Source organism: Lepidothrix coronata, unplaced genomic scaffold, assembly GCF_001604755.1.
Source record: "Lepidothrix coronata isolate B3197 unplaced genomic scaffold, Lepidothrix_coronata-1.0 Scaffold392, whole genome shotgun sequence".
Lineage (NCBI taxonomy): Eukaryota > Metazoa > Chordata > Aves > Passeriformes > Pipridae > Lepidothrix > Lepidothrix coronata.
The window spans coordinates 37,957-61,062 of record NW_016690572.1 but is presented as its reverse complement, the minus strand read 5'-3'; the positions used below and the strand labels follow the sequence as shown (position 1 = coordinate 61,062).

The 23,106-nt window shown below is 43.3% G+C and overlaps 1 protein-coding gene across 1 annotated transcript; it reads left to right on the top strand.

The window, feature by feature from the left end:
* Positions 1-2,389: 2,389 nt before the first annotated feature.
* On the top strand, positions 2,390-22,469 carry DTD1 (D-tyrosyl-tRNA deacylase 1). Its single transcript, XM_017839252.1, has 6 exons — positions 2,390-2,493; positions 4,756-4,846; positions 7,045-7,280; positions 13,773-13,870; positions 19,905-20,081; positions 21,868-22,469. Exons 1-5 carry the CDS (start codon positions 2,451-2,453, stop codon positions 20,058-20,060), a joined length of 624 nt encoding a protein of 207 aa, XP_017694741.1. The 5' UTR covers positions 2,390-2,450; the 3' UTR covers positions 20,061-20,081; positions 21,868-22,469.
* Positions 22,470-23,106: the final 637 nt, after the last annotated feature.

Genomic DNA, 23,106 nt, shown 5'->3' with positions numbered 1-23,106 from the left:
TGACTACAGAGTTACCAGATCTTTGCTATCTATTACTTAAAATTTGAGGAAAAGGGAAGAGAAGACTGAATGCCCATATGGCTGCTGTTGTGTCATGATGAAGGCATGAAACATTTTTTATTGCTGTGCTCTCTTTTGTCTCCCCTCTTACCCTCCCCCCATTCCTTAGAGAATGAAAATGATCCTCAGACGAACCAAGGGCCCCGTAAGGAAGTATACACTACGGAAACACCTTTTGGATTCCAAGTGAGAACAGAAGTAACATACAGAGATGATCAGCCTCCTCTTACTCGACTGCTCAGGCGTGTGGTATCATTCTTTGATTCTAGTGGCAGCCCGCCTTCTGAAAAGTGAGCTGCCTGAAAGCTCAGAACATTGTGCTGGGGCTCTGAGAATGTCATCCCAGTGCCTTATGTCAGACCACCACTGGAAAATTGTCCCTTGCATTTCTGAAGCAACAGCTCCATCTTGGACACCACTCTGCTGGACTTGCCAACCTTCTTGTCTGCTTGGATCGCTGCTGTTCTTTGTCTGTGTATTGGAATTGCTGAACATGAACTGGGTTCATCCAGGTGTCCTGTGAGGTGGTAATGAACCTGTGTGCTGCCTGGTGTCCTGCAACCAATGCTCTGACCAGGTGTGATTTCCCAGCTGGTGTGCAGGACATACCCGGATGATCCAGAATATACCTGGGATGGCTTCTCAACTGAGCAGCTCTGAAATGGATACTTGAAGAACGATTAGTAAATGGGAAGGAGTGTAGTTTAATGTTTCAGGTACAAGAGTTCTTACTCATCTTTCAAATAAAAGCTTATGAGGGATGAATTACAACTACTGCGAGTTAAAAAGTTATTAAATTTTCTGCTCCAGGCTCTTGTTTCTATAGGGATTTTCCTGATCCTTATACATGCTATTCCCCCTTGTAGGATACTGTCCCCTAGCTCTATGGCCATAAGTAATGTTCATTCTGTAGGGTTTTCTCTAGTCCTTATGTACATCACCTCCTTTCCAAGCTCCTGGCCACCATTTTCTGTTGATGTTTCCCCTCGTTTCTCTCACTGCTGACCCTCATTGCTGCAGGGGCTCCCTGCAGCCTCCACTTCCTCTTATCTAGAGCTCTGCCCCCAGCCCTTCCTTTTTCCACAGGCTTCCTCTGGTCTCTATGGACATGGCCTCCCTTTTGGGGGGAGTTGACCCAAGACCCTGCACCGGCAGAGCTTCCTTTCTGTAGGGGCTTCTACCTGCCCCTGCCCCAGCTCCCCGTTTCTGTCATGGCTCTCCCTACAGGTTTTTTGGGACACCCCTTGCCCTACCCCACACAAGTCTCTCTGAGGTCTCCCATCTTGCCATAAGGAAAGCTGTCTCTGCCCACACACCTCAGGTTCCAGATCCTTCCAGTATCTGAAGGGGGCCTATAGGGAAGCCAGAGAGGGACTCTTCATCAGGAACTGTAGTGGTAGGACAAGGGGGAAAATCTAGGGTAGATATTGGGAAGAAATTCTTTACTGGGAAGGTGGTGAGGCACTGGAACAGGTTGCCAAGGGATGTTGTGGATGCCCCAACTGTGGAAGCATTCAAAGCAAGGTTTTGGATAAAGCCTTGAGCAACCTGGTCTAGTGAAAGGCCTCACAGCAGCGGGATTGGGACTAGATGATCTTTAAGGTCCCTTCCAACTCCAACCATTCTATAATTCTATTGGAGCTTTTATAACACAAGCCCCACCTAGTCCATGCACCTACAGACTCACCTTTCCATATAGACTCCTCTGGTCCCTACAGCTACCACCTCCTTTTCCAGAGGGCTACTCCCAGGCACTAATTTCTCTGGGCACTGCCTCGTGTCCCTGTAGCTGTTGCTACAGAGGTGCTGCTCTGATCACCTGCATTTTCTCCCTTTTGTAGGCACCCCCACGAAACCCTACAGACATTAACTCCCCTTTAGAGGAAGGGAGCCCCTCCACGCACTGAACACCTGTGCACACCTGTCCTGTGCATACCTGCCCTTTACGCACCTGTGCATGCCTGTCCTGTGCACACTTGTCCTGTGCACGCCTCTATACACCTGTCCCATGTACATCTGTGCACACCTGCCCTGAACACACCTTTCCTGTAGACACTAGGCCTGTACATGCCCTGTACCCATCTGTGCATGCCTGCCCTGTGCATACCTGCGGACACCTGTCCTGTGCCCACCTGTCCTGTGCACACCTGGTCAGTGAACACCTGCACACACTTGGTCAGTGCACACCTGCCCTGTGCACACCTGTCCTGCGCACGCCTGTCCCTTTGCTCTCGAAGCAGCCTCTGTTGGCGCTGTCGGGGGTGTGCCGGCGGGCTGCAGTAGCACCTCCCGGCCGCGGTGCGGCGGTGCGGGCGGGCGGCGGGCAGGGAGCGGCCGCCGTTGCCGGGCGCCGCCGCCTGTCCCCGCTCGGCGCCGGCCCGCGCTGCGCCATGAAGGCGATCGTGCAGCGGGTGGCCCAGGCCAGCGTCACAGGTCAGTGCGCCCCAGCCGGGAGGGCTGGGGGCGGCTGTGTGTGTGTATGTGTGTGCGTGTGTGTGTATGTATGCATGTGTGCGCTCCCCTTTCCTTGTCCCGCTGCGTGGTTTTGGCGTGGGCCGGCTCGCTTGCTTCTCCCACGGGGGCCCAGCCCAGCTCCCTCATGGGTTGCGTGTGTGGTCTGTGTATCGAGGTCTGTGTACATCCTCGCCTTGCCGGCATGGGCTGGCAGTCCCGCTGCAGTCGCCTCCTCGAGTGCCTTTGTATTCATACCACAGTCGCAGTCATTTTGCATTGCTTGTTTGCGTTCACAGAATCACAGAACATTTTGACTTGGAAGGCACTCACGAGGATCATCGAGTCCAACTCTTAGCCCTGCACAGGGTATACGCAGGAGTCACACCATGTGCCTGAGAGCGTTGTCCAAACGCTTCTTGAATTCTGTCAAGCTTGGTGTCCGTATTGGCGGGGTGTCCTGGTCACTGCCGCGCTGTGTGTGTTGGCAGTGCCATCCCCTCTGCGAGCCCTCGCTCCTGCATGTGTGCCACGACAGCCACAACCACCTGCATCGGTTGCTTGTGTGGCAGGACTGAACCGGTGACTGTTCCACGTTGCCTGTGTGTGTGTCAGAGTAGCCATCCCATCTGCCTCCTTGCACCACGGACACGTGCTGGCACCACGGTCACAGTTGTCTCTGTCCTGCTTGTGCATGTCAGCAGTGAGCCTGTGATCACCTTCCCCCAGCGAATGTGTCAGCACTGTAATCAAGGGTGCCTCCATGCAGCGTGTATGTGGTGGCAGTGCCATCCCAGTTTCCCTCTCCTGTGGCTCCTGTGCATTAGCAGTACAATCACAGTCACCTCGGAGCATTGCAAGCACGTTGGCAGTGCAGCCTGGTGCCCCTTTTTGCACTGCTTGTGTATGTCAGTGGTGCTGTCCCTGCTGCCACTGGGCACTGCTTGCCTGGGTCAGTAGCCCTGGTGCCGATTGGAATGGTGTGTCTTGATGGAATGTCCCCGCTATTGCACTGGTTGGACCTTCTGTGCTTGAGATGCTTAAAATCCCCAAGAAGTTTGCACGTGAGGCAGTGAGTTCTGCTGTGCGGCCCAGGGGTCAAGAAGTGTGCAGCAGGATGGCCTTCACGCTATAAAACAGTTTCTGCTTGTGTGTCATCACTGACAGAGCATGTTTGTGTAAGGGGCACAGCTTTTGTGCACAGCTGGTACTGCGGCCACAACAGTGGTCAGTCCCCATCAGCACTGGAGTTGTTGCTGACTTACTGCCACTTCTCTGGGGAATAATTTAAACTATTGCTTCTGGCTGTTGAAGAGTTTGAGATGTCACTCTCTGAGGGAGAGAGTGCTGTACATAGCAGAAGAGATTTCTAAGCTGGAGGACTCATACCCAGATCCAATGGAAAGAGTCTTTGTGAGGAGTTTTTCCCCCTCGTTTGCTTCTGCCCATTGGGAATAGTCCTGATATGGCCACTAGTGCAGAGACACAAGCTTTCAGCTTTTGCTGGAGACCTGATCTCCTCTCATTTTACAGAATGTTTGGAGCTTTTTTCCCCAGTCATGAGCCTGGATGCAGTTTTAACGGCTGGGTAACTGGTGCTTATCTCAGTTTTAAGGCTGCATCTAATCTTACTACAGTGATCTCAGGATCAACCATGGTCCATAATTTAAATTAAGATAATCAGTTTAAGATAATTTAAAACATTTCTTAGGAAAACACTATAGATCTTTGGTGGTTTGTGTTTTATTGTAAATGTCATTAAAGGGGTTGTGTTCCCAATTAGAAGGGCAGAATTTGCAGGTTGTTAAAAGTCATATTTCAAAAAATTCGTGAGGGTAGAAGGTAGAAGTCACCTTTTCACAACAAATACAAAGTACGAAGGGAATGGTGGAGTAGAGAACTTGAGTAAACTTAGTGACATCAACCAGGTGGATAATTTTTACAAGTCTTGGAGAGAGTTCTGCCTTTTCTCTGGTTAGCACGGCTGATCCAGCAGTAGTAAAAATCTTTCAGCAGTTTTTAAATGCTGGAATAAGCATCCTGAGCTCACAAAGAAGTGACACTGGGAAGCTTTTGAAAGAATGCTTCTATGTGATCTTTAATCTCTACAAACTTAACACAGATAAGCAGGGTTTGGAAATGCTGTTTGGTGGATGAACAGTTTTCCAGCTGAAACCAGTACTTACTTGTGTCATAAAACAAGACAGTGCATTTAACCTTACTTTTCCCCCTCTCCTTCCCCAGTGGGTGGTGAACAGATCAGCTCAATAGGACGAGGCCTCTGTGTGCTGCTGGGCATTTCTTTGGAAGATACACAAAGAGAGCTGGAGCACATGTAAGTCGCTTATTTCCTTTTGCCTTGTGCTGTTTTACTTGTTTATTACCGATACTGAATCACTGATACCTGTGCAGTAGCCAAACAAATTGGTTATTCCTATTAGGAGATTCAGGTTTACCTGCTAGTTCCTCTTGAGATTTTACCTTGAATACAAATTTCTTAGTTAGTTCTTAGTTTATGTTCCACTGAGAAAAATCTGTTTCTGTTCCCTGTCTCTGTGTTTTCTAACAAGAGCAGACTCAAAAAGGAAGAATCAACATGTTGGGTTTTTCAGATTTCCCTTTTTTAGCTGTCTATCCTTTTTACTGCATGAATTTACCCAGAAGAAATCCATCCTTCAAGGATGGGATTTATCAGAAACCTCAAACTCTCATTTTAGTTTGCACAGAAGTTTTGTTCTTCCAAAAGGCAGGATACTCCTGTCAGTTAGTTGTGTGGAAACGTGAATCAATTTTGGCAGCCTTGAGGACTGGCTCTGGCCATCTGTTCCATGGCCACAGAATAGCGTAATTCAACCAGCAAACACATGCAAGAAGGAGTTCTCCAGGGGCTTCTTCTGTCTGCTTCAGACAGATCATTATTCTAAGACTGACCTCAGTCTTTACAAAGGCAAAGAAGAAACAAGTGGTGGAGCTGACTGATGTCAAGGAGAGGAAAGGCTCAAGCAGTGAAGAGAGAAGAATGTGAGGGATGGTGAAAACAACCCTTAGCAGATGTGGCACAGAAAGTAAGAGACTGAGGATATGACCTGAAGGTCACCAAAGATCTCACATAAACGTTTGAAACTTGTAGAGAATTGCAGCAGAGCTGAAGGGGGTTTTGTTCTGACATGCTTCATTGGTTTACCTTACTGTTTGCCTCGCTCAGTGTGTAACATTTGCTCTGTCATTTTTTCTTATCCTTACCTTGGTGAATGTGGAGGATGCTTCTGAATATTACATGCAGGTGATCCACAGTGACTGTACTCTCAACACCAGGTTGTTGGGATGACTGATGCAGGAAGGGCAGGAAGCCAGCATCTGAGAAAAAGGAATGAAAGAAATCAGCTTAACCAGGTTTTTCAGGTCCTATTAAAGGAAACTTTAGTAATCCTGTAAGTGAAACAACAAACATCTCTAAGATTAAAACAGAGCAGTGATGATGATTAAAGCCTTCTGCTGGGGTCTTCCAGTGGATGCTTTTAACCATCTATTTCATTCAGAAGTTAATTCTGTTTGCTGTTGACACACACAGATTGGCAAGGATGGTTCTTGGGACTGTGCCTTAGTGATGGCAAAGCCCTGGAGCTAGACCATAACAAAGTCTCAGCTTTATCTTATACTAACGGCCTCACCTCTGGTGCCATATAGAATGCTTGGCTGATGACTGGAATTGAAATGCTTTGCACTTGATATGCTCTCTTGATGCTGCAGATGTGGAGAAGCTAGAAGAAGAAACCAAAGACAGGAGAGTGGCTTGCAGTCCTGTTACCAATCAAAGTCCTGACACGGACTGGATTGCAAGTCCTCCTGTTGCTTTTCAGGATCCATTTGTGAAGTTCCTCTTATTCTCTTGAGTATTAGAGCCAAAAATGGGTCCAAAATTCAAACAAGTCCAAATCACCACTTTACTGCCACCTGCAGTTCTGCCCTGTTCCTTGCCTTCCTCTTCTCCTGATGAAAAAGTGTTGCCCTCATCTGGCTTGTGGGGCCTGGTTTGGGAATAGTGCTAGGAAGTGACAAAGCAGGAGGTGTATATGTGAATCATGACTGGCAACAACTACAGTGTAGGATGATCTCATTTCATACTAAGTGTGATTTTCCAGTGCGGTGGGAGGATTAAAATTCCCAAAGCTGTTCACATGTTAAGGAATATTGTGACACATAAAATCAGATATTAAAGAGTGAGCTTTCTTAACTTACTATGCCATCTTTACGTCACTCTATAACATGCAGTTATTCAGTTCTGATCCCATTCTCTATAAAACGATGGTGTGGATTAATGATCTGACAACATTGTGTAGGTGTATGAGGGCTTTCTTGGTTATGCCTCTGATAATGTGACGAGATTCCCACGGCTTAGGAATGAAGGTGCAAAGGGATATCTTGTTATGGGGAGAAAGAATGAATATGCATCTGCCTTTCCTGTTATCTTATTCTGTATGGTACCTGTTGATTCCTCATGGGACAATTTAAGAATTATCTTTTTCCTACTAGGGTTCGAAAGATCTTGAACTTGCGAGTATTTGAAGATGAGAGTGGGAAGCACTGGTCCAAAAGTGTGATGGATAAACAGTATGAAGTGTTGTGTGTGAGCCAATTTACCCTCCAGTGCATCCTGAAAGGAAACAAGCCTGACTACCACATGGCAATGCCCACAGAGCAGGCAGAGTGTTTTTATAACAACTTCCTAGAGCAGCTAAGAAAAGCCTACAAGCCAGAGCTTATTAAAGGTAAGGACTGAAGGTTGGTAAGGTCCTTGATGTGACCACCGTACCTTTCTTGTATGTGTTCTTTCCCGATTGTTGATTTCTTTACTCTGTGATTTTCTGTCTGTCTTGCTGTGCTGGTTTAAAAGTGAACTGGCGGGAGAAGTGAACCCAACTCAAGAGAGATTACAAGTCAGAGTTACAATTTACTAAAAAGATTACAATAAATACAATGATACAGAGAAAAAACTGGTTTTAACCCCCAAAGACAGATATATAACTCAGTACCCTGGGACAGGAACAGAACAGTGTTCATTAGCCCCTGTGCTGAGCACCACATGGCCCCTTCCTGGGGGGCAAAGTAAAAGGAAAGGAAACCTGTTGTTCTGGATGATGGTGGCAGTTCTGTCGAAGTAATGATTGCAGTCTTGTTGAAGTGGCAGTTGCAGTCCTGTTGAAGTTCTGGTCCTCCTCTGGATCCGACAAGTGGTATCAGAAGTCCCAAAACCCGGAGTTTGTATATGCTCAGGTTTAGGTGGGAATGCCCAGTACCTCCCCTATAGTGGGGAGTTTCACAATTGGTGATTTAACTCTGTGAGTCATGGGATATTTTTGGAATTTTTGATGGTCTAGGTTGTTGCAGCTGCCTGTTATGACAGTCCATTATGGGCCATTAGCAGAGATGACCTCTCAGGCTGGGTGTGAAGGTGTTAATGCCTCCCTGGAGGGGAGTTATCACAGCTGAGTCATTGGTGTGAAGACAAAGGAACACTCCCTGCCTCACAGTGTTTTTTTAACACCCAGCCTGAGGTGTCAGGTGTGCCCTGGGCAGCTGCTGCAAACAATCTATTTATTAACAGTCCATCAGAAATGACATAGAGGGTGTAGAATATGGTTTTGGTTATACCCACATAGTGATAAACAGCTCTCAGCCCCTGTAACTAGGACACTTGCAAAGGAGCTGTCTTTATATGCTAGTAGCTGAGAGGATGTTATGGTATTTTCACTAGTGGCCTGGCAGGGTGATCACTCCAGTCTTCCTCTAACCAAGCCATTTCCTGTCATTCCTCTGGAACAGTAAGACTTATGGATGTTCTTGTGTTGTTATTGGCTGCACGACATGAGCAGTGACTGACAACGTAATGCAGAGAGGCTGCAGCCATGAGAACAAGCTCTGAGGTCAGGCTCCCTCAAAAGCTGGATGTTTTGTGCTGTGTAGTTAGATTAACCCAGGACAAGCACTTTTTCTGAGATATATGTTGAGTCAGGCTTGAAGGTGTCACCAGTGTGTGATATCTGTCACTTTGCTTCTACATCCTGTTAAATGGTAATGATGACAGTGGGAGGTGTAATGTGTTGTTTGAGAACAGTATTTGATTTAGGCTATCTTTTCTCAACTCTATGTCACGTATGCAACAGTCTTCTCTTTACTGGGTATTGTTGTTCTTAATCTTTTCTGTTTGCTTTTCTGATTTCTCTCTGTCCATTTTCATATTTAGACTTGATTTTTTGCTACACTTGACCAGAAGACAAGTACCTAGAAAAGACTATTTTTTAAATGGTGGCTGTTAATGGATAATGGTCAGCCTTACTTTCGTTATGAGGAAAAAAGTTAAAAAAAAGACAGAAAACTGGTAGCTGGGGAAAGAGTTATAGGCTAATTTTTATATTGACTCTAAGATTAGGGTAATTATCTCAGTGCTTTCCAAGGAGGCACATTTAAATGCACACATAAAATGTCCCTCTTTTCTGGTAGCTTGATGTGTTCTTCCAGTCAACATTTGTTCATGATAAGGAATGCATCTCTCATACCCCTTCCCTGCATCCTTTTTAGTTGGTAACATAGAAAACTTCTAACTAATTCAGAATATTTGCTTTTTGAATCTTTATCTTTGATGAGTTCTGAGTAAGTTAGGACCCATTCCTATGCCTCAGAAACTGGTAACAGAACTTCCTGGCAAGTTAGTGAGTATAAGATTTGCTCTGGTGAGTTTTGATTGAGTTGACACTTACGTCCTGGGAAACTAAAAGCAAATATGGACTTTCTTCTTTCACTTAAATGAGGTGTGGAAAAATTGATATATCTCTGTATATCTACTTTTTTGTCCTTGGGCTTTGGAAAATGCTCTGTTTCTGAAGTACCTTCAATCAGTTTATAATTTGACAGCGGCTTCTTGAACTTCTCTCAGTGAATAGCAGTTGTATACCTGAAATGCATAGCCACTGTTGTTAAGTGCCCATATTTTGGCACTTGCTTGCCAGTACTTTCTGCAAAAAGAGCTAAAACTTCTGCATTTTCTTTCTGTACTGAAAACATAGAAACATAAGAGTGACTGCCTTGTGGTATTGTGTCAGAAAACACATGCATTTAAAACTGCTGGCAGCACTGGAACTACGTGTTAACTTATGATTTTGCTTTTTTATTAAGCTGTACCAGACTATATTGTTATGACTCTGTTAGGTCAAAGTTTCTGTTGTGTCAATTGCTTTGCCAGTGCTTTTGTTTGTTTGTTTGTTTTATCTATTTATTTTTGTGCATGCAAATTTTATGAAGTTTGGGAGTTTCATAGGTAGTGGGCCAAGTCCTGTGGTAGCATCAGCAGAGTTTACAGTTACCCTGAGCTGAAGTATAATTTTGTAAAATTGTAATTCCTGATCTGTGATTTACTATGGCATGCAAACATACTGAATTCTGTCCTGGAAAAGTCCTGAGGAAATCAAAACCTGACTTGCTGGGGGCTGTCCTACATGCTACTGGGTTACAAAGGGTGGTGGGAGGGCCCTGGGAAGGAGCTCTGGTAAATGAGGGGCTGGACTGTTAAATAGGTTTAGTGTATCAGCATGAGGCTCTAGCTGCTGTCTACAAAATCTCTACTCATGTATTTCCCCTACATACACACAGTTGTAGTTATTGGGAGATTAGAGTTTGGTTCTCTGGATTGCTTTAGGTGCCCTTCCCTTTGATCTTACAAATTGCTTAATGCGTTTTAGAGGAGTAATGTAGTCACTGAAATTGGAATTTGTGTAGCTGAGGCAAAGATAGATCTATAAATGTCGTGTCCTGTTGCCTAAGAGCCCTGTGTTTTCTGGTTCCTATTTTTTCTCGGTAGATAATTTGGCTGTTGGAAGTTAGGCTGCTATGTGTGCCACTTAGAGATGCTGGGCAGGCAGCTTCTCTGTCTGTTATCTGGTCCGTCTGGAGCTTGCCAGCTAGGAGCTCAGAATGGGAAGTAAAGAGAAACACAAACCATTCTTCCACACCCAGAGCAGTGGAACATTTGACAAACAAAATCTTGGAAGAGGTTATGTGTCAGGGCCTTTGCTCTCTGCCTTGCACGTGCATTTAGTGTTCTGAGGCAGTAAGGATTAGCATGGCAAAGAGTGTGAAATGTCATGCTCCTTCAGTAGTAATATCCCAGTAAATATGAGAGGATTGTTCCACAAGGAAGAGTTTAAGTCAGATTAAGGTTTGGTACAAGTTGAAAGCAGAATTATTCTCCTTGATTAAATTCCCGTTGTAAGTGTTGTCACTTCAGAATAAGTGTTCTTATCTGGAGGAAGGATATTCGCATGGTGTTAATTAAAAATAACTTTCTAAGTAGACAAGCTTAGAAGTAACTCCTGAATAAAACCAGTGTGAGGTTTTTGGGTCATAAGGCTTGAGATAGGTTCAAAAATATTCTGAAAGTAAATTATATCTCTTTTTCAAGTTTTTACATCTCAGATGTGGCCTTTCTGACTCACCATAGATAAAGATCTTCTTTACCTCTGAGGAAGGTATGCATGCCTGATTTTTAGAGACAAGGAATTTGGAGAGATGGGTGTCAAGCAGAATAAACTTGACACTAATTATAATTTCAGGATCCTGTTTTATTGCAGAAGATGTTGTAAGGTGAATTTATCAGTCAAGGAGTCTTAAAAGTGGGGAAAGATTTACTACATTGAAGAGCATTATTGTATAAAAAGCATGAAAAGAAATAGTGTTTTTAAGGGTAAGTTATTACTGTCTCCCATGGACAGTTCAGGGTCATATGATAAATCTACCTGAAGTTGCTGGGGTAACAAGCAATATGCAAGGAGGATGGATTCTTTCTCCTCCTCTCCTTCTGACTGAGAAGTGAAAATCAATCCAAACTCTCGGGACAGAGAGATGAAAGAGATGATGTTTTCAGTTTCTTTGCAGTGCTGTACAGAAGTGGGATTTATCTGCCTCGGAGTTTCAGAAGTTGCATTCAAGGGCAGAACTTTGCATCCTGTCTGCCTGAGTGCTGCAGAAGTGATGTGTTCCCCCCATGTGCTTTTAGCTGAATGCAACATCCAGTGTTTCCACAGATGTCAGTCTGATTTAGGGGAGTTAGGCTGTCTCCCAGCTTACCTCTTCAGGAAACCATAATGCACAAATAAGAGATGCCCCCCCTCTGAAAGGTTGTATGAATTGCCACATACTGACACAACAGTGGACAAGGGAAGGAATGCAGGAGCATGTATTTGAGGCAGACAGCCAACGCTGGGGGAGATTCTGCTGAAGAAGTTGTCTTCCTAAGGAGGAGTTAGGCATTGATTTAAGAAGAAATGTTGAAACTAGGTTTTATCTTTACCGTGTTATTTTAGGCAAGATCAGACCCAAAAGCTGCAGAACAAAAAGCTGTATTACAGTGAGGTCACTTCTTGAAAAGAGCTGTGGGAATCAAGGGACCACTGGAACCTGGTTTTGTTGTGTAAGAGAGCTGCCAGAACAGAAATCCAGAAGCATCCCATGAGGAAAGCACAGAGTGTGCAGGAGCCATGCATTCTTTTCAGCCATGTCCTCTATGGGGCAAAACATCTGAGGACAGCAGCTGGTAAAATTATGCAGTAAATTACATATCTTTTAATTGAACAAGTCCCTCAAATCATGCTCTTACCCCCCCTTCCATTGGCATTTATGTTGCTGTGACTCTTCAGTGATCAGTCCAGAACCTTTTCCTTGGCTGCTGAAATATTGGCAGCAGACTTTTGTACAGTGCTATGATTTTTGGCTTTGCCAGAGCTTGTATCTCTAGTTCATAGGGTGCCTTGTGGCATACAGCTTTTGGAAAAGCAGTTGGGTGGTAGATTGATTGTGATATGGCCCATACGTGTTGGACAGGCCTGAACATGCCTTTTCTTTTTCCTTTTTCTTTTAAGCAAATATCAGACTTCTGTCTGACTTAGAGGATGTGACACGAAAACACTGGGAACTCTCTGAGAGCTCTTTGTCCCCAGTAACATGTCTGTGAAAAATCAGAATAGCTTGATCTCTCTTCAGTCAGGGACATCACCTGTTGCTGTGGAAAGCAACAGGTGTGCTGTGTAGCTATACAAAATCTCATGTAAATATTCCCAGTGGTGGTTGTGTCACTGAAGTTTGAGCCTATGGCTTTTAGCATGTTCTTGCTCACTGTCCAAGGTGGTACTGGAAGTTGTTTTGGTTGGGTTACTGAGCTGACTCCAGGCCTGCCTTCCCAGTAAGTGAGACTGCTCCAGTCTTTGGATAACTGCTGTCAGTTTGCTGCAGTATACTTTTTTTCTCTTCCATGCATTTGTAGTGATACGGGAACATCTCTTCTTGTTGCTGTCCCTGCAGAAAAGTCTATAAAGTCTGCTCAGGTGTGCAGGACAGTGGAAGAGAATATGTGGTAGTGAGCAGAATAGGCTCAGCCAGGGATGGGTTGAGTTTGAGCAGTAGGGAGCTAGACTAGAAAAAATGAAGCAACGAAGTTTGGACAAAGAAAAATGAGATGTGAGGAGAAGACAGCATACAACAGGATGGCCTTTCTAAACTATACAAGATAAAAATGTCATAGCTCTGTCATCATAGAACCTTCTCAAATGCTTACAAAGAATCTGGTCTGTGCCTCAGCTGGTATGCTAATAAATGCCATTGATGACAAATGACATAGACATTTGTGATTTCAGAAGTGTATTCCTCTGAAGTCAGCAAGGTTGAAGGAGTAGGCAGTGTCTTTTTTTCCACCTTTTCTTGCCAAACTCTGTCAAAGAACAACCTATGTTGCAAGCAGGAACGTAGAAATGGCTGTAGCAGATTGGGATTGAGCTGCACATCAGTGTTCCTTGCTCTAGAGTATTCAATGACAAATGCTTCAGAACAGGCTTTTATCTTTTGCCTATGTATAAAGTTTCTTCAAAACATCAGCTGGTTAGTTGGACTGGATCCTTAGGCTTAGCTGTTATATCCTTTAAAATTTCATCTCCTGACTGTGAGAACTATCCCACCTATCCTGAACTGTGAGCACCTTGATTATCTGTAGACTTGGTTTGTTTTATGGATGTTTCTATACTTAGCTGTGTATTTATCATCTCTGAATGCCAGACTACATAGCTGGGTGCACATACACTGTTATTTCCTTAGTAGCTTTCTGCAGTTTGTTAGTCCTTTCATGTTTTGTTTTTTTTTTGGTAGCACATTTGGTGAACACTTTGGTATGTGTTATCCTTCCAAGAGCTCTCAGCACTTCTTGTCTCTTCCCTTTTCAGATGGCAAGTTTGGTGCCTACATGCAGGTACACATCCAGAACGATGGTCCTGTAACAATAGAACTGGAGTCCCCAGCTGCCACTGTTGACCCTAAACAGGTAAGTGACCCAGAAGGTCTGTCTGGAAAGAGTGATGTATATCCTTTGCAGATTTGTAGCATTCTTGTTATGAAGCAGTATCGCTTTCCTTAGACACAAGGACCTCGTCCTTCCTATGCAGCCTCTGAAAAGTAAATAATTTCATTGTTTTCTTCAGTTCCCTGGCCTGTTGATAGCTGCCTGCTGTCCTGGTAAAGGTTGTGCATGTGTAATGCAAAAAAGCTTTTTACAGTTTATTCCTCCTCATCATTAAAGCTGCTGTTTAATCATGACTCATTAATGACGTTTTTAATGTGTCTGGACAACCACCCCTGCCAGCTTTTAGTGAAGTTTCTTGCCATGTAGGAGCTTGTGCATGTGGGTGACTGGATGGAACTGGAGACATGCCTCTTTGTCAGAAAAAAGGGAACAGCAATTTAAGTCCCAGATTTAAGTCTGGAGCGGAGAGGAGAGTTAGCTCTTCTTAGGAACAGCACAAGTTATGCTGCAAACCAAATGCAGTAATGAAGTTTTCTCATCTTCTAAACAGAACAGTGACTTTTCCAGGCTGAAAGAGAAGGGAGAGGGCTTGTTATTACCAACTGTGCCTCAGCAAGGCCACACCAATCTTATTTGTATAACGTTTCACTTAACCTTGTTAAAATTGTTACTGCAGTTTATAAGAAGGACACCAGGGAAGAACTAGGAAACTACAATTTAGTTAATCTAACCTCAGTACCTGGAAAAATTATGGAGAAGATCATACTGGGTGCTGTTGAAAGGCATTTAAAGAACAATGCAGTCATCAGGCAGAGTCAACATGGATTCAGAAGGGAAAGTCCTGTCCAACTGATTTGATACCCTTCTACAATAAGGTCACCTGCATAGTGGAGGAAGGGTAGGTGGTGGATTTAGTTTGTCTGGATTTTGGTAAGGCTTTTGATACTGTCTCTCACAGCATTCTTCTCAACAAGTCCTCCAGCTGTGAAATAAGCGGATACATAGTGAAGAACTGGCTGAAGGGCAGGGCTCAAAGGGTTGTAGTCAGTGGGGCTACCGCTGGCTGACGATCAGTCACCAGCAGTGTTCCTCAGGGCTTAATTTTGGTACCCCTTCTGTTCAATATATTTATCAGTCTGGATGCAGGAGCTGAATGCACCATTAGCAGATTTGCTGATGATACCAGACTGGGAAGTGCTCTTGACTCTCTTGTAGGATAAGAGGCCTTGCAGAAGGATCTAAATAGTTTGGAGCATTGGGCAGTCATCGGTGGCATGACATTTAGCTGGGCCAAATGCTGGATTCTGCAACTGAGACAGAACAGTGCTGGACAAAAACATAAACTGGGTGGCTGGAGAACAGCTCTCCAAAAAGGATCTGGTGTGACGGGCTAGCCCGTAGCAGGCTCAGTAGGAGTCAGCAGTGTGTGCCTGAGCAGCCAAGAGGGCAAACCCCATCCTGGGGTGTATCAAATTTAAACAGCCAGTCTAAAGAGGTGATTAGCTGTAATTAGCATTGGTGCAGACTCACCTTGAGTGTTATGTGCAGTTCTGTGCCCCACGATTCAAGAAGGTTGTTCAGGTACTTGAATACATCCAGAGGAAGGCAACAAAGCTGGTGAAAGGGCTGCAAGGAATGTCCTGTGTGGAGCAGCAAAGAACTCTACGTTTGTCTGGAGAAAAGGAGGCTGAGGTTTGACCTCATTGCTCACTACAGCTTCCTCAGGAGGGGAAGTGGAGCAAGACTGTAAAGTAGTAGTTCTTCTGTTTCTGGTCTTTCTTTCTGTACCCTCACAGTTTTAGCACGAGTTCTTAGGCCAAACTGTGCATAATTAGCAGCAGTAGCTCTGTTTTTGGAGTGAGAACTACTTGTAGATTCAGGCACTCACATTCCCACTTGGGGGAATTGAGCTGCTGCCTGATTTGCCTGGGAAATAGTCTGCAGAAAGCTGGGTTGGCAGAGAAACAGAGTGCTTTGATGTCCCCTTTGAACTGTCCATTAACCATCAAAAGGGTTACGGCCCCGTGTTTTCAGGTGCCATGTTTATGACTTGTTAAGGTTGAGGTTTAGCTGTGGTACTTGTGGTGGTATCAACCCTCTGATTTTGCCACTACAACTCTTTGTGGAATAGGAAAGGACATGGTCCCTCCATGCCATCAGGCAATGTGTTCTGCACAGTTCTCCATGCTCTTGCAGGGCTCTGTCCCAGGTGCAGGTGCCATATCCCTTGTGTAGCAGCTTTTATTGTAGCCTGCAGTTGACCGCATAGTGGCAAGATGGAGAGCAGTATCGTGTCCTGCTGCCTGTGAATATGAGATGGAGCCCATGGTGTCATGGTCTCTAGGGCAAAACTGGTGAGCAATCTTTTTTGCTGAAGCAGTCAGTGAGAATCATTGACCTAAGGGTGGGTGGATCCCCAAAGGATGGCACAGTGCAGTTTCTGACTGAAATGGAGAGGATTCGGAGAGCTTTTACCCCACTGCTCTGTGTGTAGGTGTTAAATAACCCAAGAGGAATCACCAAGGTGTGCAGGATTCTTCAAGGTTCCATTTCTTTCTTGGGGAATGTTGGCTTGTGTAAGGATTTTGCTTTCACAGTTCAAGGCTACCTGCTTTACCCATCTGACAACACCTTCCTGGTGGCCACAACATGGACAGAAGTAAGGGAAGGATGCTGGTTTTCAAACTTTCTCTGGCATGAAATCTTTGTTTAGTGTGAATGTCTGATTCTGCTTCAGTCTCGCTTGCTGATTGGCTTCCATTCCTCCTTAAAACTCATTTCATCAGCAGAGATGAGGCTTCTTGTGCAGGATGTGCTTAGAACACTGTTACTTGTCCTAAGGTAAGGATACACCAAGGATCTCCTTACTGAGTGTGTTTCTAAAGCCTCTGTAAAGGTCAGAGTCCTTGTATGGGTATCTGAGTGGGTACTGGACAGTCTGCAGTGAGAGTAAGAGTAAAGTTTGCTCTCCTGCCTTCTGCAGTGTGTTGCCCATGCACATTTCATGAGTCCCCTTGGGTTCCAGCTCATTGCTTGTCCTGGTCTGGGGGATTCTTGGCTGTCACAGAAATGGGTGAGCTTTTACAGTGGCAGAGACATTAATAAAGGAATCCAGCCCTGTGTGCTTTGGATGCACTGAGAGTTTGATCTACACCACGTTTCAAAGAACCCTGTTACTTGAAAACTGGCAGCACTTTTAACTGTTACTGGGTGTCTGTTCTAGCTCATATTGAGACCTTAACACACAGTCAGAGGCACTGCTGTTTCTGATGCTCTGAGGCATCCTTTCTTGATACTGTTTTACATGTGTACCATTGACTTGCCCATCATGCAAGATGTGATGAGGAAGAGCCAGTTTAAATTGTCATTCTCTTTCCTCTTCCTTACCCGTGGCATTTTTTTTTTTTTGCTGTTATATAGTCTGTTGATTTCCTTGTAGCATGGGAACTAAGTCTTAGGGATGGTGTGGTTTTTATGTTCTTGCTTTTTGTTTTAACCAGAAGAGATGACTGAACCATCCTGCAGTGTTTAATATGATGTTAGCCAAAAGAAATTAGACACATAATTGCTGATGAATAGCTCTTTTATGTCATTGGATGTGGCAGTGAAATACCTCTTTTTGTCTGAGAGATTGTCTATGTTTGTAATTGGTAATCTGAAATTTATAATTCATTTGCAATGTAATTAATAAAATTAATAAAAATAATTAATTCAAATGTATATTATTTATTCCTTGTGCTAGAGGGATATAAATAAATCACGGATTAATAAAAAAATTAAAAATAAATGTGTCTTCCTTGTACAATAAATATGTATATGGGTATATATAACATATATAAGATGTGTGAATCTATATATATACAAATAAGAAAGAGAGTATCACAGCTGTTTGTGAAACCCTAGTAAGCAGGGGAAGCAACTAGAGTTTAGTTTGTTGTGAATTGCTCAGTTTCATTGTGGTCTGATTTAATAGTAAGCAAATTATTTGAAAGTATGAAGTAAATCAGAAGATTCTTACACCAGTAGACACTAGTGATTGCTGAGCGTTTACTGAAGATTCGTGATTTTTTTTTTTGAATTTTGGATGTGTGAATGGAAAAGTAAAAAAGTCAAAAATTGCTGGCATTTCATTGAGCTCTTAAAATATCTTTTTAGTAAGTCAGATGTACAAGAAATTTTGCTTGGAAGTCAAAACAAATCCAGGGATTAGAAACTGGATAAGAAACGTGAAAACAAAAAGGCATAAAAGGGAAGAAGGTCAATATGCGATGATTCTGTACTGAGTTCAGTAATAGTGACTACATTTCTTACACAGTCTTAGAGAATGAGGGGAGATCAGATATTTCTCTTCACTCTTGGCTGTGATGCAGAAAACAGAAGGATTTTCCTTAATGTTCTAACAAACATTTGTACTAACAAATCACAAGCATTGTAGTTTCTGGCCTTAACTGGGGAAGCAATTTTGGGTAATTCTTTTTGAACTTGCATACAACCATTTGCATAATTACAGAGGTAAATGTAATTATCCAGGGGCTAAGAGTGTAGCAAATTTCTGTGCTGTCTTGATAAAGTTTATTGGGATTATTGCTGAGATTAGTTTAGTTGTGCCCAGAATGCTTTGTAAGTGTATATCATGGTTTGGGGGAGACCAGGGAGATGTACTTTGTATTTATTTGTAGGAATTTGTGGCTAATAGAAGTAGCCAGACAGAAATGGAGCAAGATGAGGTTTTACAGGGTGCCTGGGGAGGTGACGTGGTGACAACTCAGAAAAAAAGCCCACTGAACTTTGAAAGCATTATGAATAATTGTGGAATTCTGACTGGAATTGGCATAGCAGTTTCAGTGTTTAATGCATATATTCTGATAAGACGCTGAACTGATCTCTGTGGGACCATTGTTCCATTATGGTCCAGAAAGAAATAAACCATGTAATATTTCGTACCATATTGTGAAACTAGACCCATGTAGTGGGAAGGATAAGGAGAATGAAAGCATTGTAGCAGATCTTTGTTATTGAACCTGCCTGTATCAGTACAGTAAAGCAGTGTACTCAGTCTTGGTTGATACGAGGGGTAAATGATTGTGTAATGCCCCTTGGAAATGTTAGTTTTAAACGAAAGGAACTTCTGAAGACTGACATTTAAGTAACTTACATTTTTAAATGTCAGGAAGACATGAATTCCACATAAATATTCTATTATTGTGACTTAAAAAATGTCACATAACAGTGTAGTCTTGTTGGTTGAAGAGTAGCATTCATGTTGTCAATGAGTGTGTTGTCAGATAATGAGTTAAAAAGAAAATCAGTAGATTATAGAAATCCACACAGATAAATTGTGCAAAGTGTGATGATTTAAGTAGCTATCAGTATGTAGCATCCCCAAAATTTACTTCTCTGAAAAATCAGAAAGAGATGAAGTGACAGCTGTGGGCAACTTAACTTGACTCTTAGTAGTATTTGAAAGCATTTCTACTGAGAGGTGGCAAGGTAGAGTTAGCTGAGGGTTTTGTCTTTGTTTTTGATTTCACATGGTTATTGTACATCCTAGGTGATACTAAAGCTCACATGGATCTTTCTCTGGATAAATAATAAAATGAATTTATTCTTGTGTGCTGGATGGCCAAACTTGGGACACATCTGTTATCAGCGTCTTTGAAACTACAAAACCACCACTTAAAGCTCAAAACAGAAGTTTGGTGGAATCCAGCTCTCTCTTGTGGTCCTTGTGTTTTACTGTTTTCCACGTTTACAGATTGTGTTGGACAAAGAAGGAACCCTGGAAAAGTGAGGGTAGTTCTTTGAACATGTGCACTTCTCTTTTATGCTCTGGGATGACTGTGTTAGTGTATGGTGATAATTCACTGTATTCTCTAAATTTCTGGAAATCCTAGTCTTCAGCTTTTTTTTTCTTTCCTGTTTTGTTGATATATGTATTGGTGACGTGAATCCAAATTGCAAGTTTTATACAAATGCTCGCATTTATGATTTTTTATAAATAGACATCTGGAATGGTTTTGTTGCATGAAGTGTTTTCTCCTTGTTTTGTGACTAGCTGACAAAACTTGAAAAACAGCAACAAAGAAAAGAGAAGACCAGAACTAAGGTTCCCTCTGAGTCAAGTAGAGAGAGAAATGCCCCCCGAAACAAGGATGACCCCAGCGCCAGCAGTGGAGCAGAAGGAGATGTGTCTTCGGAAAGAGAGCCTTAGCTCATCCGAAGCAGGCCTCAGGTTTGGGCTTTTCCTCTCCTCTGTAAAGCTGTGGCCTCCTGCTTGGCAGTCTCTAAACCCTGTGTGTCTTACTGAAGCAGCACATGCAGAGAGCTGCATTAGAAGTGCTGAAAGGTGAAATTCTGATACTTGCTAGTGGGTAACCTCTGCTTCTGTCTGCAGTCACACACCAGAATGTAGGAGTAGGTGAAAATCTCTTCCCAGCTGTGTGATTGGCTGGAGGTGTGTCTGTGAGTCTGGCCCAGCCATGATTGTTTCCAGGTTGACTCAGGAAATTTAGGAATTTGATCTTATAATACAGCAGTGATATAACTCAGAATCCTGCTTTGTATTCTTCAGAGTGGAGATACACAGTTATATTTCTTTCTTCACCTAGCAGGCAGGTCATTCTGGAACAGCCCCCACCATTTGTAGTGCCCAAATAACACATGGTCCCTGGCAGTGGAAGTGCAAAACAGCTCAGAAGTTGTAGACAGGCCAGAACTGCAACTTCCTGTCATGGTTCCTACCCATCCATCCTGGGTTTGTTCTTTCCCAGAATGACTTGGTAACAGGCTATTTCATATACCTTCACCATCTAATAAGGACATGAGGCCAGGCACTGAGAGCCAGACTTGCTGCTGGAGTTTGGCAGCAGATCTTCTCTCCCTTCAGGCACTTGACCTGCAGGGCACACCTGGACATGAGTGAATGGAATTAGACTGAATATAGATGCAATTCCTTTGCCATGGATTATCTGCCTATGTAGATATGTATTTATCATACTCTTCCTGTCAGTTTTAAGTCTTCAGGACGCAGCTTTCATTACCTTCCTTTCCCTGCCCCTGAAAAGCCACACTGCTGATTTTGACTTTTCAAACATGTCTAAGCTCTCAAGAAAGTATTATTAACCTCATCTGCACACTGTAGCCCTGAGCCAGCTGTGCAGTTTAATTACTAACAGCTTTGCCAAATCGAGCTTTAACCTTTCTCTCATTTTCCTGTCCCTAGAGTTCAGTCTGGCTGATACTATTCAGCATCACACATTGCTCCCAAAGTTACTTTCTTTTCTTTCTTTTTTTCTTTCTTTTTTTTTTCTTTTTTTTTTTTTAATCTGTTAATTTCCCTAGTGGTCAGACATTGGGGGATTATTTCTGTTCTACAGAAGTGGTACTAATACGAATCAATTTGCCTAAGGCATTGAATAGATTTCTGGAAATTTGTTTTAGATTTACCTTGCAAAGGGATCAAAGAAGTTCTCAAGTCCTGGCCTCGTGAAGAGCAGCTTCAAGATTGGTGTGAAATGGCTCTGTTTTTAATTGAGTTGCAGTCAGAAGTGGATTGTCATATGGTACAACAGGAGTTCTGCTCTCTTTGCCTCTATGTTTGTTGCATCTTCCTCTTTTGATCCTGGAGATCAAAATCCTGGCACATTGGGAAGAAAAATGTGCTCTTAGAAAATGAAGTGATGATGTACTATTATTTCTCAGCAACTGTTGGCCTTGCTGCTGTGCTACAGGGATACAAGTTTTCTGCCCCCTGTTTCCAGGTTGTGTGCTGAAATAAGAACATTTTAGACAGCACAAGTTTGTAGACCTTCTAGAGTGCTTTGGTCAGTCCAGTCTTTCCAATAACATTTGAATTTTTAAGGAGCTGAACGTTTCTAAAATGTGATAAACAAATAACCTAGCGTTAATTTTCATGCTGTGACAATAAGTAAAGATACTTTTCTCTTTGGGATTTGAAGGAATTGTACTGCATTGCTACTCTAGCTATAGTAATGTTCCTGTTTGTTTGCCTTCCACAGTTTCTTATACAAAAGCAACAGTGGATTCTTGAAGAAAAACACAATATTCGCCTCAGCAACACTCTTCAACGACTTTGGAAAAGGATGGAAAATGGGAAAACAGAACTAAGACATTAGAAACCTATCATTCTGTATTGAAACAACCAAAGCAGTGCTATCAGAGTTAGTTGTTAATGTGTAGTATCAGTAGTGAAAAGGACTTCTAACATTTTTGTGTATGTGTTTTCACATGACTGCTGAATAAAGGGTGACTGTAGGCAGATTGTAGCAGAACATTCAGTACATAAGCTCCATTTAAAAAAATAAATCAGGGGTTTTCCTTAAACTTGCACTTGAATTCTGAAAATTCTCCAAGGCTTGTATATTGATTCTCATCCTACCGTGTCACGTGCTACCTGTATCCATGTCAGTGTGTAGATCTGTGTGTATTTTGGTCAGTTGTTAGCTGCTGTTAACTCCAATGTAGGCAGTCTGGTCTTTCTGCATGGATTAAGTTATTACAAGGAAAGATCAGCTGCTAGTAGTTTTATCATGTGGAACACATGTGTCCTGTAAACTTTTTTAAAGACAGAAAAGACTTTATTAAACAAATGATGCTAGCTGAGTGCCTGTTGGTGTTTGTGTACTGCATTCCCTGAGATACAGCTGTGTGTAACAGGGTGGGGGACAGAGCTAAAGTTACAGGCCAAGGAACATCTACTGTTCCAACTCATCCACTTCTCCTGTGGAAGTTTGGAAGATTGCTGGCCTGAAATCTTTACTGTTGCTAACACATCTAAGTCATTTAGTTACTTTGTGGTGTCTGTCAAAATGGCACACAGCTGCTTGACATGCTGCATCATGTCCTGTGAAGACTTCTGTCAGATCCATCAGAGGCAGAACAGCAGCTTCCAACAGCAAGAGCTGAGAAGCAGCTACAAAACTGCTCTGCTGTGGGTGTTAAAGCCAAGGAAGCTTCAGGGGAAATGGAAGGCTGCAGGTTGTTGCACCTTTGACTTCTCTCAGAGGTGGTGGTGCCTTTTATAATGGCTGTTCTCCAGGCCTGCCTTGCCTGTACGGTCTTCCCTAGCCATGTGCCATGACCCCCATGAGAGCCAGGATGCTCACAGCTCTCTACCTGACTGTAGGGATAACTCACTGATGAGAGTTGTTAATCCAAATGCACATCACAGTTACACTGTGCAACCACTGGGGGGGTGTGGTTTAAACTTTACTCTTGTAGGCTGCTTGTGTTGTAAA